Genomic DNA, 18,030 nt, shown 5'->3' with positions numbered 1-18,030 from the left:
CACGTCCTCCTGTCCTGGAAAACCACTTCAATGAGGTCCTTTTTAAAAAAAATTTTTTTTTAATTTTTTTATAAATCTTTATTTTTTTTTTGCTTTTTTTAAAAAATGGGTCACACCCAGCGATGCTCAGGGGTTACTCCTGGCTCTGCACTCAGGAATGACTCCTGGAAGGGCTTGGGGGACCATGTGGGATGCTGGGAATAGAACCCGGGGCAGCCTCATGCAAGGCAAACGCCCTACCCACTTTGTTTTCGCTCCAGCCCCTTCAATGAGGTCCTGACGTCGATGCGGGCTCCGAACTTCTGTGTGTTGTCGTGTGCCCAGTGGCAAAGCCTTTCTCCCTTTCCGCAGCTGCCAACGCCCCCAGTGCACCTTCCCCTGCGGGGGATCCCTCCCCTTCTACGCTGGGCCCTGGACACCTTATTCCTCTAGGCCCCCTCCAGCCTGCCCGAGGGCTTGTCCTCCCGCTGGAATCTGCGTGCACCATGCAATGCAGCTGCCGTGTCACTCTCAGGAAAGCTGCAGCACCCAAGGTCCAGGCGGGCCGGCCCAGGGACCACAGCCTGCATGGCGTGGGCAGGACTCCCGAGTGCCCCTCCCCCGGAGGTCACTGAAGCAGTGCAGGCACCGAGTCCTTCTGACTGGATGCTCCCGCCCCACCTCCCCAACCCTCAGCCACCCTCCTCCCCCTGCCTGCCCAGGAGGAGGAGAAAGGGGGAGAAGGGGGAGCACCCCCACCCAACGGAGGCCAGGCTGTGCCCCCACATCTCACGGAGATCTTGGTGAAGATGTAGATGAACAGGTAGAGCACGGCCAGTGTGAGGGGAATTCTGGTGCCACCGAAGCGTTTCCGGAGGTACTCGGGCATCGTGGTGACCTGGAGAGGGACACGCGTGACGCCTCCGACTCAGGGGGCCAAGGCTGCGACTGTGCCCACCTCCCCACCCTGCTCCGCCAGAGACACAGACGTGGTCTTCTCCATGGAAGACTGAAGCAGGGAGTGGGCCAAAGAGTTCGGCTTCTGTGCCCAAGACTCAGATTTCCTAAATGCAAAGCATCTGAAGAGTCCCCTCCCATTTTTTGAGGGGGTGGGGGGCTTCTCCCCAGCAGTGACTGGGGACCATGGACACCCTTGGCAATACTCACCCAGAAAGTGCAGGTTGACAGCTCAGTGTTCAAACCAGGCAGTGTGGGGGCAGTGTGTATGTGGGAAGGGGGGTGGGGTGGGGATACCAGTGCCCCAACCAGAAGCGCTGGGGGAGGGGCCAGAGCAATAGCACAGCAGGGAGGGCGTTTGCCTTGCACAGGGCAGATCCGGGTTCCATCCCCGACCTCCCATAAGGTCCCCCAAGCACCACCAGGAGTGACACCCGAGTGCAAAACACCAGAAATGCTGGGGGAGTGGACGGAGAGGAGGGATGTAGGATAGTGGATTGAACTGAGGACCTCAGCGAGGCTAGTTGTGAGTTCCAGACTTTGAGCTATTTTCCTGGCCCTCCCATCCCATCACCTGGATTCTTAATAAAGGTAAAGGTAAAGGCCCTCCCGTTGATCGTCGATTTGCTCGAGCGGGCCCAGTAACGTCTCCATTGGAGACTTTGTTGTTACTGTGTCTGGCATATCGAATACTCTCGGTAGCTTGCCGGGCTCTCCGAGAGGGGCGGAGGAATCGAACTCGGGTCGGCCATGTTGGCCGCTTGTAAGGCGAACGCCCTACCGCTGTGCTATCGTTCTTAATAACCTCATGTTTTTCTTCGAACCAGCTGTATTCTTTTATGGGGGACCACCCACAGTTGGTGCAGTGCTTGGGGAACCTTCCAAGTCCCTGTCCCCTCCCACCCAAACACTCACCTGACCAGCAATGTAGATAGGGAGGAAAACCCAGGCCAACATCAGCACAAAAAACAAGCCCTGCCGGGGAAAGAGAGTCATGAGGGAGGCGAAGATTCCAGTGGGAAGACCGGCCCTCAGGCAGGCTGGAGGAGACCTAGAGCAGTAAGGTGCCCAGGCCCCAGTGTAGAAGGGGAGGGGATCCCCGAATGGGGAAGGTGAAGAGGGGGGAGTCGGCAGTTAGGGAAAGGGAGAAAGCTTCGCCATCGTGTGCACAAGCACACGCCCAATTTTGGAGGCTGCATCAATTCAGGACAACGTTGAAGTGGTTTCCCAGGATGGGGTAGGGGTGGGGAACCAGATGCCCCATGAAGATGCTGGTTTAGATTTCCCTCTGCGTCCGGGCTGGCCCTGGCGCTCTCCAGCTCTCTGGCAGAAGCTTCCACGTTCCAACAGAAGAGGCTGGCCTAGAGGAGAGGGCACTGCCCGCTTGCTTTTGCTTTTTGCATTTCTGCAGTGGGCAGGTAGGTAGGAAGCTCCCAGCAACGGGCTCTTGACAAGCAACAAACCAAGACCCGCTCAGACACTGTCACTAGCCCTAGAGAAGCGAAAAGCATCATGGCCAGACCCACTGTGTGGACGCAGGAACTGAGGCCTGATAGGACTCTAACTGGCACCAGCAGAGGCCTAGAGAAGGCTGAACCCCTACTCCGGAGAGAAGCTCTAGCAGGAATAAAGGGCGGGGAAAGGACAGTGCAGGGGACAGCAGAAGAGTCAAGCTCTTCCCCTGGATAATGCCATAGTAACAGACGCTTCTCTAGGTGGGAAGCCCCACGCGGGGGCAGCTGGGCAGGAAAATCTATAAAACCAGCCCTGCGAAGGCAGGCAGCTCCTCCCCAATCTGGCTGGAGGCCCGCAGCACATCTCCACCTGCGATGTGAACTCTGCTCTCTCTCTCCCTCCCTCTCTCTCTCTCTCTCCCCCCTCCCTCCCTCCCGCTCTCTCCCCTTCCTCCTCATAATATCTAAATAAAAATATTTGACTGCTCTGTCTCTTCCCAAAATTCTTTTCTGTGGGGGAAAGGGAAGGTCACAGACCCCCAAACCCCCAGATCCAGTCTGACTTTCCTTCCTGCCAAGAACAGTTCCTGGCTCCAGCCTGAGTCCACGGCTCCCAGAGAGACCGGGTGGCCAGGATCGTCCCCCGCGCCATGCAGCACAAGTTCGCCAGCTGCCTCGTGGCGCTGTGAGGCGTGAGGACTGTACCGTGCTGGGGCTCACCGCAGACTTTCCTCAGCCCTCCATTTCCTCTAACACTTTCTGGGAGGCCGAGTGGGTAGAGAGGGAAGCGGCAGCCTCCTGTCCCTTCCCCGCTTCACAGAAGTCACCTGTAACATTTCTTTCCTTTAAAAAAAATTGGGGGGCTGGAGTGATAGCACAGCGGGTAGGGCATTTGCCTTGCATGCGGCCGACCCAGGTTCAATTCCCAGCATCCCATATGGTCCCCTGAGCACTGTCAGGAGTAATTCCTGAGTGCAGAGTCAGAAGTAATCCCTGAGCATTGCCGGGTGTTACCCAAAAAGCAAAAAATAAATAAAATGGAGGGGGGGTGCCACGTCTGTCTGTGTTCAGGGCTTCTTCCTGACTCTGTGCTCAGGGATCACTCTTGGTGGTGCTCAGGGGGCCATTCGGATGCCAGGGATCAGCTACACGCGTGGCAGTGCCTTATCCATTGCCCAATCTCCCCAGTCCCGACTTTGATTTTTTTCTTCTTTTGGTCCATATGGTCCCCTGAGCCTCCCAGGGGTGATCCCTGAGTGCAGAGCCAGGAGTAAGCCTGAGCACTGCCTGGTGTAGCCAAAAAACAGCCAAATAAGACCAGCTGAACCCCATGTTGTGTTTTTTTCCCAAATACTCTAGAACACAGAGAAATGCTCTCCAGCCTTCTGCCAGAGGGAGGGATGCTGAGGTCTCTTCTCTGTGCCCATATGGAGGGATCGTGGCCTTCGCGGCCCCCGGGCAAGCATGCAGAGCCTAAACTTGCAGAGCAAACATGGCTGACCACATCCTGCTCATTGTCCTGTGACACCTCCCTGCCCTCTGTTGCTGTTGTTGAACAGAGGGGTGGGGTGACGAGGTGCACTTGGCAATATCAGGCAGAGCTGCCAGGGGCAAAACCCAGGGGTTCCCACATACAAGGCTTGTGCTTGATCACTTCAGCCCCTTCCTGGCCCAGCTTGAAACCCCACAATTCCCCCCCAGACACAGACACACAGAGACACAGACTCTCTCTCTCTCTCTCTCTCTCTCTCTCTCTCTCTCTCTCTCTCTCTCTCTCTCTCCTTAATAGAGGCTTGCGCTGACCCTGCCCCAAGAAATACTTACATTGAACTCATACGCAGCTGCAGAAACTCCTGCGGCAGCGCCCGATCCCGCCAGGCCCACGAAATGTCCACTTCCAACGTTGCTGGCAAACAGGGACGCGCCCACCTGTAGGGAGACGGGCAGTGAGAACCCGGGCTGGGCTCACTGCAGAGGAACCAGGCCCCAGGGGGAGGAAGACGAGGCAGGGCTGCCCCGGGTCTCTGGGCACCGTTTTCAAATTTGAAAACAAAGGGCTGGAGCAATAGCATAGTGGATAGGGCATTTGCCTTGCATGCGGTTGACCCAGGTTCGATTCTTAGCATCCCATATGGTCAGTCAAGCACTGCCAAGAGTAATTCCTGAGTGCAGAGCCAGGAGTAACCCCTGAGCATCACTGGGTGTGACCCAAAAGGGAAAAAAATTGAAAACAAGATTGCCTTCTGCTCCAGGACGAGTTGCTGTCAGCCTGGTGCCCCAAGTCTGTCTCTGTGGGTGCCTGAAACGTGCCGTGTGGAGCCCCAGGGTTAGACCCAGCACACAGCTGCTTCCCAGGACACCAGGAAGTGGAAATCTGTGCTTCTGTTGAGAATCATCCCCCGGGCCTGCCTCTAATTGAGCCGAGTGGCTAAGCCCTCCTTTTGGTAAACCCCAATGGTAAACCCCACTGGAACCGGTGACCCCCATCCCTGGTGTCGTGGATTGTGCAGATGTGCCTGGACAATTAGCTCCATGTGGGCTAAATGCTTCTTTCTCCTGAGAATTTGGAATGGAGCCTCTGTCTCTGCTGGTTCCTCAGACTGGGCTGTGTAGGCAAAAAGACCTGCAGAGAGACAAGTCCAAGAAAAAAGGAGAGTGGGGGAGAGGGAGAGGGAGAGAGGGGAGAGAGGGAGGGTGGGAGAGAGAGAAGGGTAGAGGGGGAGAGAGAGGGAGGGAGGGGGAGAAAGAGAGAAGGAGAGGGAGAGAGAGAGACTCCCACGAGGCCCACTGCTTCTCCTATTGGCTGGTCAGTCTGTCTCCCACCTGGCTCTGTACCACCCATCTGTCCTCACACTTTTTACTGGTTGCTTGAGTCCTGTTACTGGATACTAAACTTGGGAAATTCATTGGGCCAGAGAGAGAACAGCGGACTTAAGAAGTTACCTTTCTGGATGCCAGAGTGCTAGCACAATGGGTAAAAGCTTGCCTTGCACGCAGCCGACCCAGGTTTAATCCCTGGCATTCTATACGGTCCCCTGAACCCTCCAGGAATGAATGTAAAGCTAGGAGTAAGCCCTGAGCACCACCAGGTATGGTCCCAAAACAAAAACAATCACAAGAAAAGGAGTTCCTGGTGTGCAGCTGAACCTGGTTTGATCCCCAGCACCACATATGGTCTCCCTGAGCACCACCAGGAGTGACTCCTGAGCACAGAACCAGGATAGTCACTGAGTACCACTTGTGTGACACAAATCTTCGCTCATAGATAAAATAAATAAATAAATAAATTGGGGGCCAGAGCAATAGTAAAGAGGGTGGGGCATTCCCCTAGCATAGAGCTGACGGTTTGATCCCCAGCATCCCATATGGTCCCTTGAGCCCAGCCAGGAGTATCCTGAGCGTAGAGCCAGGAGTAACCCCTGAGCAATGCTGAGTATGACCCCCCAAAACAAAGAAAATAAAACAGAGCCAGAGAGGTAGAAGAGCAGAGGAAGGTTGCACACAGCTGCAAGTTCGATCCCCGTCACCACAGATGGTCTCCTGAGCTCTGCCCAGAGTAAGCTCTGAGCACCACCAAGAGTGATCCCAAAGCCAAAAAGGTAAAGGTAAAGGCCCTCCCGTTGTTCGTCGATTTGCTCGAGCGGGCCCAGTAACGTCTCCATTGGAGACTTTGTTTTTACTGTGTCTGGCATATCGAATACGTCACGGGGAGCTTGCCAGGCTCTGCCGTGCGGGCGAGATACTCTCGGTAGCTTGCCGGGCTCTGAGAGGGGCAGAGGAATCGAACTCGGGTCGGCCATGTTGGCTGCGCGCAAGGCAAACGCCCTACCGCTGTGCTATTGCTCCAGCCCCCAAAAAACAAACAAAAATAAAATAAAATTTGGAAATGTGAATTCTCCATCCTCCTTTCTTTCTTTTTGAGGGGGAGGGCTGAGGCCATGCCTGGCAGGGCTCAGGGGCTCATCCCAACTCAGTGCTTGGGAGTAATTTCTGGCAGGGTACCAGGGTTTGAGCCTGAGCCTCTTGTGTGCAGAGGCCGTCCTAAGGGTACACTCCTGGCTGGGTGCTCAGGGATGGCTTCCGGCTGTGCTCAGGGACCCTGCGGTGCCAGGGATCTAACCCAGGGCAGGCTGAGGTTTGATCCCTGGTCCCACAGAGTCCCCTGAGCACCAAGCTGAGAGTAACCCCACAGCACAGCTGAGTCTGGCTCAAAGCAAAAGTTTCACACGCCTTTTCCCCATGTACTGAGGTTGTGATATTTGGACCTTTGTAGTATGATGTATTATAAATCGGCGCTTACGAATTTATTTTCTGATCGTTCTATTTGCCAGTTCTTGAAGTTGTGTTGCAATAAGCAATATAAAGTAAATTTATTATGTGCCAAAGGGAGCAAGTGAGGATTGGGAAGGAAATGGGATATTGGTGGAGGGAAGTCACACTTAAATGCTTGAAACAACTGTTTCATGAACAACTTTGCAAATAACAGTGTTTTAACAAAAATTAATTTAAAAATGTGGCAATTACATTGATTTGTTTTTTTACATGGTTCAACCTTGCAATCTAGAAAAATCTCACTTTGTCATGACGTATCATGTCTTTTGTAAGTTGCTATTATTTTAGTTTGATAAGGACTGTTGAATTTATGTTTGGGAGGCATAGTTAGTCAAATAAATTAGAATAAATTAGAATGTCTTTGATTACCTTTTAAAGAATTGGTGTCAATTCTTTATTTTAAAAAAATAGTTTAGGACTGGAGTGATAGCACAGTGGGTAGGGTGTTTGCCTTGCACCCGGCCAACCCGGGTTCGAGTCCCAGCATCCCATATGGTCCCCCGAGCACCGTCAGGAGAACTTCCTGAGTGCGGAGCCAGGAGTAACCCCTGTGCATCTCCGGATGTGGCTCAAAAAGCAAAAATAAATAAATAATATTTTAGCCAGGAATATGTTAATTACTGTCATTTCTTTCATGTGTTTTAAATTATTTTAATTATTCATCTTAATGGGGGAGGGGCATACCCAGTGGTGCTCAAGGATTGCTCCTGGCTTTGTGCTCAGGGTCCATCGAGGTCCTGCAGTGCTCCAGCGACCATCGAGGGGGTGACAGAGATCAAATCAGGGTTGGCTGATGCAAGAGACAAGCACCTTATCCCTGTATTAGCTCTCTGGCCAAGTTTTTTTTTTTTTTAAATACTGGAGCTGGGGTCGTTGTGTAGGCACTTGGGGCCACCCCTGGTTATTTGGCCTCGTGGTATGGCCAGTGGTTCTGGTGCTCCAGCCCAGTGATGCAGCGCTCTGTGGGCTGGAAACACTCAGAAGTCACCGGGTGGGCCAGGTGTGAAGGGGCGTAAAGACCCCACCCATCTTAGGCCCTTGCTCTGTTACTTATCTCCCAGCCACTCTTTCTTTTTTAAACATTTGGGACATTTTGCTAGTGAAGGTCATGTAGTTGTTGGCCTTTTTGCAAGGTTTGAGTGTGAGAGGGAAATTTATTTATTTTTTCTTTTCATAGGTCTAATTCAGGTTTTTCTATTTTTTCTTGAATCAGTTTCAACAGTTTGTATCTCTTGTTTGGGAGGGCCTCTCCTAGGGGTGCTCAGGGCTTCCTCCTGGCTCTGTAATCAGGAATTCCTCCTGGAGGGCTCTAGGGACTAAATGGGATTCCAGGGACTGAACTCAAGGAGGCCCACTGTACTCTCTCTTCAGCCCAGCACTTTGAATCTTTCCACGGACCTGAATATTTCATCTAAGTGGGCTAATTTCTGACACCCAACTGCTCATACTAGTTCCTTAGAATTTTTATTTCTGGGACCATAGCAGGTAGGGCATTTGCCTTGACGCAACCAACCTGGGTTCGATCCCCGGCATCCCATATGGTCCCCTGAGCACCACCAGGAGTCATTCCTGAGTGCAGAGCCAGGAGTAACCCCTGAGCACCACTAGGTATGACCCAAAAACAAATCAATAAAAAAGAATGTTTATTTCTGTACGGTTGGTAGTGATGCACCTTCTCTCATTTCTGACTCTATGTGTACAGGGAGGTTCACACCAGTGGGCTCAGGGGCTGAACACACCGTCTCTCCAGCTCCTCAAGAGCTTGCTCTGGCCCCTTCACTTCTGATTTTCTTCTGCTTTAATTTTTATTAAAGAGCAATGATTTACAAAGTTACTGGTAGTTGCGTGGGGTTTTTTGTTTGTTTGTTTTTTCTTTTTGGATTACACCCGGCATTGCATAGGGATTACTCCTGGCTCATACACTCAGGAATCACCCCTGGCGGTGTTCAAGGGACCATATGGGATGCTGGAAATTGAACCTGGGTTGGCCACATACAAAGCAAACGCCCTACCTGCTGTGTTATCACTCCAGCCCCAGGTAGTTGCCTTTTAAGCATACAATAATTCCATTTCTCACTTTAATCACTGCTTCTATCTTTTCTCCTGACCAACTGTGTTTACCTTTTCCAAAAAAAACTAACTTTTTTTCACTGTGCTGGTTTTAGCTAAAGTTTCTATGCAGTGTTTTTTTTTATCGCCTCCTCATTATGCATTCTTTTATTTCTTCTGCTTGCCTCGGGTTTCATTTTTCCCAGTTTATTATGATGAAAAATTTGGCTATAAGTTTGATATCTGCTACTTTTTAAATATAGATATTTATGGTGTGGATTTCCTACTAAGCATTTTCTGCTTTAGCCATGTGCCCTGTACTTTTCTTTTTTCTGGGTCACACCCGGCAATGCACAGGTGTTACTCCTGGCTCATGCACTCAGAATTACTCCTGGCGGTGTCCAGGGGACCATATGGGATGCTGGGAATCAAACCTGGGTTGGACATGTTCAAGACAAACACCCTACACGCTGTGCTATTGCTCCATATGTTGGTATGTTGTGTTTTTGCTTTAAAGGGTTGTTTTCTTTTTCTCTGAGTTTGGGTCATGCCCAGTGATGCTCAAGGGCTTCCTCCTGGCACTGTGCTCAGGGATGGCTCCTGGCAGTGCCCAGAGGACCCTAGGGGTTGCCAGGAATTGAACCCAGGTTGGCTGCATGCAAGGTGAGCTTCCTTCCCACTGTGCTAGCATTTCAGTCCTCAAAGTACTTTCTAAAATCCTCTCTGGTTTATTATTTGACCCACTGGTTATCTGGAAGTATCTTAATTAGTTTTCACATATTTTTAATTACTAAAGCTTCCTTCTATAACTGATTTCTTTTTTTTTTTTATTTTTGGGTCACACCCGGTGATGCACAGGATTACTCCTGGCTCTGCACTCAGGAATTACTCCTGGCAGTGCTGGGGGACCATGCAGATGCTGGAAATCGAACCCAGGTTGGTCATGTGCAAGGCACATGCCCTACCCACTGTGCTATCGCTCCAGCCCCTATAACTGATTTCTGAATGTATTCCATTATGAGCATCCAACCCACTCTGAGTAACTGAAACTTTTGTAATTTATGGAATATGTACAGTCTAACGTGTGACTCCTGGAAATTGTTCCATGTGTATGTAACAGGAACACGTGAGGTGCTGCTGCTGCTGCTTTGCTTGTCCCGTGTCTGGTTCTACAGAATTGAAAATGGAATGTGGACATGTCCCGTTCTCAGCATTATCTATTGCTTTATTATTATATATATGTATATATAGCATTATCTATTGTTCTCCTTTTGATTTGGTTGAGTTTTACAACATATATAGGGGTCCTGTGCAAAACATGTATGTTTGTAGTCATTGTAAGTTCTTTATCAGTAGACCCTTTAACCATTCCATAAATCATTCCTAGTAATAGTTTGGTTTAAATTCTATTTTTTTCTGATATTAAGATCACTGAGGATCTAAGGATGCAGGGGTTGGAGCAATAGCACAGCAGGTAGGGCATTTGCCTTGCATGCGGCCATCCCAGGTTCGATTCCCATATGGTCCTCCAAGCACCGCCGGAGTAATTCCTGAGTGCAGAGCCAAGAGTAACCCCTATGCATCTCTTGTGTGACCCAAAAAGGCAAACAAACAAATAAATAAATAAATAAAGCTAAGGATGCAGCTTAGTGGTGGAGTATTTGCGTCATGGGTGAGGCCTTGAGTTTGGTACCCAACAGCAGTAATGATTAATAATAATATGCAGCTAATTTATGGCCTTTGACTGGTAAGTCTAGTATCTGGGATTCTTCGGGAACTCTTTTATGGCACGTAAAGTAATTGTCACTGACTGTTGTCTTTAACAAAAGCCTCGCTGGGAAGGTTGTTCACCCACTGAGTGATCCCTGAGTCCAGCAAAAGAAATAGAAATCTCCCAGAAGGGCTTCTCCTGGGAAGTGCTGGGTTAAACCTGCCAATTCTGTTCCAGCCTTTTCTCACCTCCAGAGCAGCTGCCTTAAATCTGTTTGGGAAGAAAACACTCATGGGTGGCTGCCTCTGTTTGTCCCTCCATGTCCATCCTGCCTTGTCCTGGGAATGGACTCCAGTTTCCCTTCAAGATCTAATTCTCTCATTTCCTATCACATATTTTTTCAGATGCGGCTCCGTGTTCATGTAATGCTGTGCAGAACTTCAAGCAAGAGTAACTGAGAGCAGTTGTCACTACTTTGGGGCCATGAATGAGCCTGTTAAGAATGGTGCCCACGGGGCTGGAGCAATAGCACAGTGAGTATGGCATTTGTCTTGCACATGGCCAACCCGGGTTTGATTCCTACAATCCCATATGGTCCCCCGAGCACCGTAAGGAGTAATTCCTGAGTGCTGAGCCAGGAATAACCCCTGTGCAATGCTGAGTGTGATCCAAAAAGCAAAAAAAAAAAAAAAGAATCAAAAGAGAGGGTGACAGAGATGAAGAGATAGAAGATCATGAAGAGAAGGGAAGGAGGAAGGAAGGAATGGAGGAGGGAGGGAAGGAAGGAGGAAGGAAGGAAGGAAGGAAGGGAGGGAGGGAGGGAGGGAGGGAGGGAGGGAGGGAGGGAAAAGGGAGAAGAGGAAGGAAGGAAGAAAAAGGAAGCAAAAAAGGAAGAAAGGAAGGAGGAATGGAGGGGAGGAAGTAAAAAAAGCGAGGAAGGAAGGAAGGAAGGAAGAGGGGAAGGAGGGACGAAGAAAGGCAGGAAGGGAGGGAGAAAGGAAGAAGGAAAGGGAGTGAAGGGACTGAGGGAGAGAGGGAGAGAGGAAGGAGAGACAGGAGGAAGGAGAAACAGGGGAAAGAGAACAGGAAGAAGGGAAGGGAAGGGAAGAAGGGGAGGGAAGCAAGAGACAAATCAGGTCCTAGTGATACCACTAAGGAGCCCTGAAAGCCACTGGACCCTAGACGTGTTCCCTAGGCAAAGTGACAAGTCCTCCTTTTAGTGGAAGGTGTTCAGTGTGTAGCTGCGCCTTCCGTGGCTTTGGCTCTAATTTCCAACAAACCTGAAACCAAAGGGTACCAAGAGCACATCAGTGCTGGAAGAATCTCTGAGACGTGACTGTAACAAAACCAAAGACCACTTACGGGCCACCACACCATGTCTCCTCCAGCGAGGAAGTAGCCTTTCACTGTGTCTTTTTTGGTCTTCACTGTGGACTGAAACAGAAAAGGAGCGGGTGAGAGGAGTCGCAGCAAGCAGAACCTCCTGGAATGATCCAGAAGAGGAGTCACCAACTGGACATCCAGGGGGTCAGCCCTGAACATCAGAGTCATTGCTCAATCTGTGGATTTTAATATTTTTATTAGAATTAAATAAAGGAGGAATAAAATAAAATCCCTGTAGGTTCCCACTCTTCCCTGTTGCCCCGATTTACACATTCTCAATCCTACTTGAACCGCATAGACATTTGAGCCTTTGACCCAGGGTTTGTCTGTACTCACTCCTCCTGGTGGTCAGCATTGATTCAGTGTGGGCAGCATGGGCTAAGCATTTGAAGATACAAGAGTGTATGAAATGCACTTTAGAGCATTATCTAATTTTAAGCCTTGCCAATTCCTGTGAGGTTAGTGTCATTGGTATCATCCTAACAGATGGAGAAATTCTGGCTCAGAAATAAAATCACTTATCTTGAGCCGTATTTTTCATGGAAGGGCTGGGAGTACAAACCCAGGTCAACCTGACTTAGAACATCAGCAAGATCTTAGCTGGTCTTAAAAAGTAGTGAGATTTCAGAGTATCCTGCTGAGTTAAAAGAGTCAGAAGGAGAAGGACAGATATAGAATGACTGCATTCGTTCGTGGTAGCACTGTAGCACTGTCCTCCCGTTGTTCATCAATTTACTCGAGCAGGCACCAGTAACGTCTCCATTGTGAGACTTGTTGTTACTGTGTTTGGCATATTGAATACACCACGGGAAAATTGCCAGGCTCTGCTGTGTAGGCGGGATACTCTTGGTAGCTTGCTGGGCTCTCCAAGAGGGACAGAGGAATTATATATATATATATATATATATATATATATATATATATATGAAAGACTAATATTCATGACCAGGGAAAATAGGGGTTAGGAGGACTGGTCAATGGTTGGATGTAACCACAAGTGTGTGGGGGGCTCAGGGTAGGTAAGATAGATTAGAGACCCATATGACAATAATAACTGGGAATGATCATGCTCGACAAGAACTGAGGGTTAAAATAGGCAAAAGGATATTCTTAATAACCTTTCATTATCAATACCACAAACCACAATGCCCAACAGGAAGAAAAGTGCCTGTTATAGAGGCAAGCAGGGAGTGGGGGTGGGGGTGGGGATGATGTGAGGGAACCTGGGGACACTGGTGCTGGGAAATGTCCACTGGAGGAGGGATGGGTGTTGGAAGACTGTATGACTGAAATCCAAACATGAACAGCTTGATAAGGGTCTATCTCACAGTGATTCGATTTAAAAAGTTAAAAAGAAACGTAGTAAGATTCCTGCCAGGAAGACGTTTTGATTGAGACTTCTTCACCACTAAAGAGCCTTGTGTTTTGGGGTGTCTGGGTGAGTCTAGAAGTAGTTGGTGAAGGGTTTCTTCCTGAAGGGGAGAGGGCAGGAGCTCAAACTTTTTCATCTCTACAAAGTTGTTGTATGCAAACAGCCACTCTTGTTCATTCCAACTGAAACGTGACACAGGAAGTATTTTCATAGAACCCTCAAAAATCCAGGAATGCCCAAACAAGGAATACTTTAGAGTCTCCTGTGAAAATAGACATCACCTGGAACCCAACCCTACCCTAATTCTACCTGTACCCCCAACTCCAAGCCGGTCTCACTTGAACACTCTCACTCTTAACATCCATCCTTCTCAGTCCTGATAAGGTGGGACAAACAGAGAGGTGAGGTCCACAGTCAATAAGAAGTCCAGTACTTTTGTCCCCTTAGCGACCTTGAGGAGGAAAAGCTATAGGGTAAGAACAGAGAAATAATCTTTCCTTCTAGCTCTGGAAGAGTAGAGATGAGGGGCCGGAGCAATAGTACAGCGGGCAGGGCGTTTGCCTTGCACGCAGCTGACCCGGGTTCAATCCCCGGCATCCCACAGGAGCCCCTGAGCACTGCCAGGAGTAATTCCTGAGTGCAGAGCCAGGGTAACCCCTGAGCCTCACTGGGTGTGACCCAAAAAGCAAAATTGGCTCTAACTTTTAAGACTTTTGTACTAGGTGGCCTGAAAACAATCAAACAGCATCTCCTTGGCACCATGCTTATCCCGAAGTTAGTAACATCATTAATAGGAAGAGTTGCTAGAAATTAGTGGTTAAAGGAGCAAGACCTTCATGATAATGGAGCAGATATATAAAGCCATACTCTTTAGGGTAATAGCAGTGATAGTAGTGCAGTGGGTTGGGTGCTTGCGTTGCATGCGGCCAACCCAAATTTGATTCCTGAAATTCCATAGGGTCCCCTGAGTAATGCCAGGAGTAATTCCTGAGTGCAGAGTCAGGAGGAATCCCTGAGCATTGTTGAGTGTCCCCCCCACAAATAAAAATAAAAATCAAACCATATTCTTCAGAAAAGAAATAAGTGATTCTTAAGTCTTAAAAGTCAAGGTTCTTAAAAGTCAAGGTTCAGTTAGAATGTCCAATTTCACTTATTATAAGATAAATGCTTATTAACAAAGCATTGAGTGTGTAGAGAGGGGAAGGGAAAGGTGAGCTAGAAATGACGTAAGGACAATGGTGGAAGGCTTCAGGCACTTTGGGAGTGATGAGGTGCAGTAACTTTGAACATCAAAATCATGAATGTTAACAGTATGATAAAAGGTAAAGGTAAAGGTAAAGGCCCTCCCGTTGATCGTCGATTTGCTCGAGCGGACCCAGTAACGTCTCCATTGGAGACCCTGCTGTTACTGTGTCTGGCATATCGAATACTCTCGGTAGCTTGCCGGGCTCTTCGAGAGGGGCGGAGGAATCGAACTCGGGTCGGCCATGTTGGCCGCGTGTAAGGCGAACGCCCTACCCGCTGTGCTATTGCTCCTGCCCCTGTGCTCGCTATACTAACCCAATTTAAAAGGCATAGAGACGGTATTGTTTCCCTGTCGGTTTGACAAAAATGAAAGCATTTGCAATACTGTGTGGGGAAAAATATATTAAAAAACCACAGGCTTTCTCTCTCATATATTAATAATGTGTGTGCAAATTGGTACCACATCTGAGGAAGACAATTTGACTCAAACGTATCATTATTTAACTTGACAATTCCACAGAAAATGAATCCTATTATTGTAGTTTCACACACACACAAAATAATGAATGTACAAGGTTTTTTTTTAATTACAGTACAATCTTAATAGTAAGGCATGAAAACAATCCAAGTGACCTTAGCTGGAAATAGGTTAAATCAATTACTGTATAATAGTATATAGAACAGGGTCAGAGAGATAGTACAGCAGGTGAGACACATGTTATGCACACATTTGACCTGGGTTCAATTCCTGGCTCCCCTTTCGTCCCCTGAGCCCACCAGCAGTGATCCCTGAGCACAGAGCCAGGAGGAAGCTTAGCACAGCTGGGTGTGCCACCCACAAAAAATTACACTAACTATATATAAACTAATGTATATTTTATAAATAATAAAATTTTATACAATTTATAAATTATAAAAATTATATATACACTGCTGTTCAACTTTTAAGATGAGTGCATAGTAACTTCTATGTACTTGTACTAAAACATATTCAAGAGATACTTGTCAGTGAAAACTAGAAAGATAAAAAACATATTAAGTTACCCTCTATTTAAGAAAGAGAGAAAGACACATTCACAGTTGCTGGGGTTTGCAACAAGAACCTGGAAAATACACAAATGTACTAAAAATAACATCAGTGTGACAACTTGGACCCTTTTTGCCTCCTTCCCTCTTTCTGTATCTCTTCTCCAAAGTGATGGGGCTTTCTTAGGACCAATACAGGTGCTTCTCGGGCTCGAGGATAGTACAGTGGGGAGGGCGTTTGCCTTGCACGTGGCCAATCCGGGTTTGATTCTCATTATTCCATATAGTCCCCCAAGCACTGCCAGGAGTAATTCCTGAGTGCAAAGCCAGGAGTAACCCCTGTGCATCGCCAGGTGTGACTCAAGAAGCAAAAAGTAAAAACCAAACAAACAAACAAAAAACAGGTGCTTCTCTTCACCACCCCCGCCCCCATTCCCCACTTGGCTTACCCATATTCCAACAGCCAGGACAAAGAGGAAGTACAGAACCAGCACTGCTATGTCCCCGGGCTCCAGGCTCTTTTGGGGAAAGGCATCCAGGGGATCCGACGCTGTGGGCGGAGGGCTGCTGGGGGCGCTCTCCATGGTCCTGAAGGAGCTCTGCCGCCTGAGGAAGCACAAATGTGGGTCAGGTGCCATAACCTGTAGCCAATCTTCTTGGGACACATGTGGAGGGAGATACGATGGAAACAGAGAGTCGTGGGAAAGATTCAGCCGTTCTTCTCTACACCCAGCCCTTCACTCATCCATGCAGTGAACACTTCCGACGAAGTTACAGCAATACTGCAGTTGACTTTTTACTAATCCAACCTCTGAAGAACCAATTTAGACAACACAGTGGCTTCACCACCCTCTTAGACTTAATATGTGCATGTCCAACAGGGAAAAACAGAAAAGAGTCAGGTTCTGTCCACCAGAGACCTCACAGCTGGGTACAGGTCAAATCGAGCACTTTTCTCAGATGCTCTGTTTTTTCCCTAGGCAGGATATACCCATAAAATTGCATCCACATAAGCAAAACCTATAGCATACCAGGTTTCATTCTAAGAGTCCAAAATCCTGTAAAAAAGAACCTTACTAACCATCCTTATTTTATTAGGGGCTGGGAGGGGGAATTGAGGCACGGAGAGTTAAGTAATTTTTTTTCAATTACTCAGTACAGCTCAGGTGCTGGTGTGGGGATTTGAGGTCAAAGAGTGCTTTCAGGCTCTGACTCACTCTTCTAAGCTGTTTCTCAGCAGACTGCCCTGTGAAGGCAATACCCAGTTGTACTCAGGGTTTACTCCCGCCTCTGTGATTAGGGATCATTCCTGAAGGGCTCAGAGGACCATCATATGGGGTTCCCAGGGCAGCTTCACACAAGACAAGAACCTTACTCCAGTCCCTGAATATAAATTCTTTTTTTTTTTGCTTTTTGGGTCATACACAGTTTTTTTTGCAGGGGGGCGGGTGTGACACCCGGCAATGCACAGGGGTTCCTCCTGGCTCTGCACTTAGGAATTACTCCTGGCGGTGCTCAGGGGACCCTATTGGATGCTGAGAATCGAACCGAGTCAGCTGTGTGCAAGGCAAACGCCCTACCTGCTGTGCTATCATTCCAGCCCCTGAAATATAAATCCTTAATGCCCCGTTTTGCAGCTGAAAAGGGTTTAGGAAACTCATTTCCATTCTCAGGGCTGGGATCTGGGGGAGCCTGAGCTTGGGCCTCTAACACACCAGCCTCCAGAAGTCCTGGGAAGTGGCACAGGGTTGTCCTGACCCGTGTGGGGACTTTCCCCACGTTTTTCCCATGGAGGAGATTGTCGGCGTCCTTTCATTCTGGATCTCCCAGAGGCTGGTGTTGCCAGAGAGGACTTGTGTCCGAACATGGCATGGCTCCATGCCAAACAGCCAATCGCCTGGACGCGAGCATCACTCTCAGGAATTGGATTTGTTCCAGATTTGCTGCCGTAAGAAATTGGGGCTGGAGTGAGAATACAGAGGATACACTGCATTTGCCTTGCACGCAGCCTACCCAGGTTCAATTCCCAGCATCCCGTAGGGTCCCTCAAGCACCGCCAGAAGTGATTCCTGAGTGCAGAGCCAGGAGAAACCCCTGTGCATTGCTCGGTGTGACACAGAAAGAAAAAAAAAAAAAAACTAGTAACCTTAATTCCACTTCCTGGACATAGGTGGCACTGGTGGTCTTTGTGATCCATCACGCCTTCCTGCCCTTCCTCTGCCCCCTTCACAGTTAGGGACATCCACTGGGCTCTGGCTCGGGGCTGGCTCTGGGGGCAGGGGGGTTCTGCAGAACATCATTGGGCAGCACCTGTGGACACTGATCAGAAACCAGATGTGCACAGACCCTGAGCCTGGTGGCCCCGGCCCTAACCTCATGCCTCCTCAGCCTGGCTCTGGGTGACACTGTGTGTGCCCAGGGCCACCCTGTGGGGTGACCCAAAGCACTCTTTTGCCCCTTGCACTGTCTCCACCATGCTGGGGCCTGAGCTGCTGCCCCACTGGGGTGGGTGGCCCATTTGG

General features: G+C 49.0%; 1 protein-coding gene across 6 annotated transcripts in view; it reads right to left on the bottom strand.

The window, feature by feature from the left end:
* Positions 1-16,092, bottom strand: part of SLC5A11 (solute carrier family 5 member 11) — a 46,717-nt gene extending 30,625 nt beyond the window's left edge. For 2 of the 6 annotated variants that reach the window (XM_056138882.1, XM_056138883.1), the window contains exons 1-5: positions 15,958-16,092; positions 11,845-11,916; positions 4,215-4,319; positions 1,852-1,911; positions 773-877 (exon numbers count right to left, since the gene is read on the bottom strand). In XM_056138882.1, coding sequence (XP_055994857.1) covers positions 773-877; positions 1,852-1,911; positions 4,215-4,319; positions 11,845-11,916; positions 15,958-16,092 — 477 coding nt within the window. Of the gene's footprint in view, positions 1-772; positions 878-1,851; positions 1,912-4,214; positions 4,320-11,844; positions 11,917-15,957 lie in introns of those variants that run through there. The other 4 variants (XM_056138884.1, XM_056138885.1, XM_056138886.1 and 1 more) reach the window with 3 other exon arrangements.
* Between the last annotated feature and the right edge of the window lie 1,938 nt (positions 16,093-18,030).

This window comes from Sorex fumeus, unplaced genomic scaffold (genome assembly GCF_029834395.1).
Source record: "Sorex fumeus unplaced genomic scaffold, SorFum_2.1 ptg000130l, whole genome shotgun sequence".
Classification (NCBI taxonomy): domain Eukaryota; kingdom Metazoa; phylum Chordata; class Mammalia; order Eulipotyphla; family Soricidae; genus Sorex; species Sorex fumeus.
The sequence above is the reverse complement of the archived record's forward strand: the minus strand, read 5'-3'. Positions and strand labels throughout refer to the sequence as shown.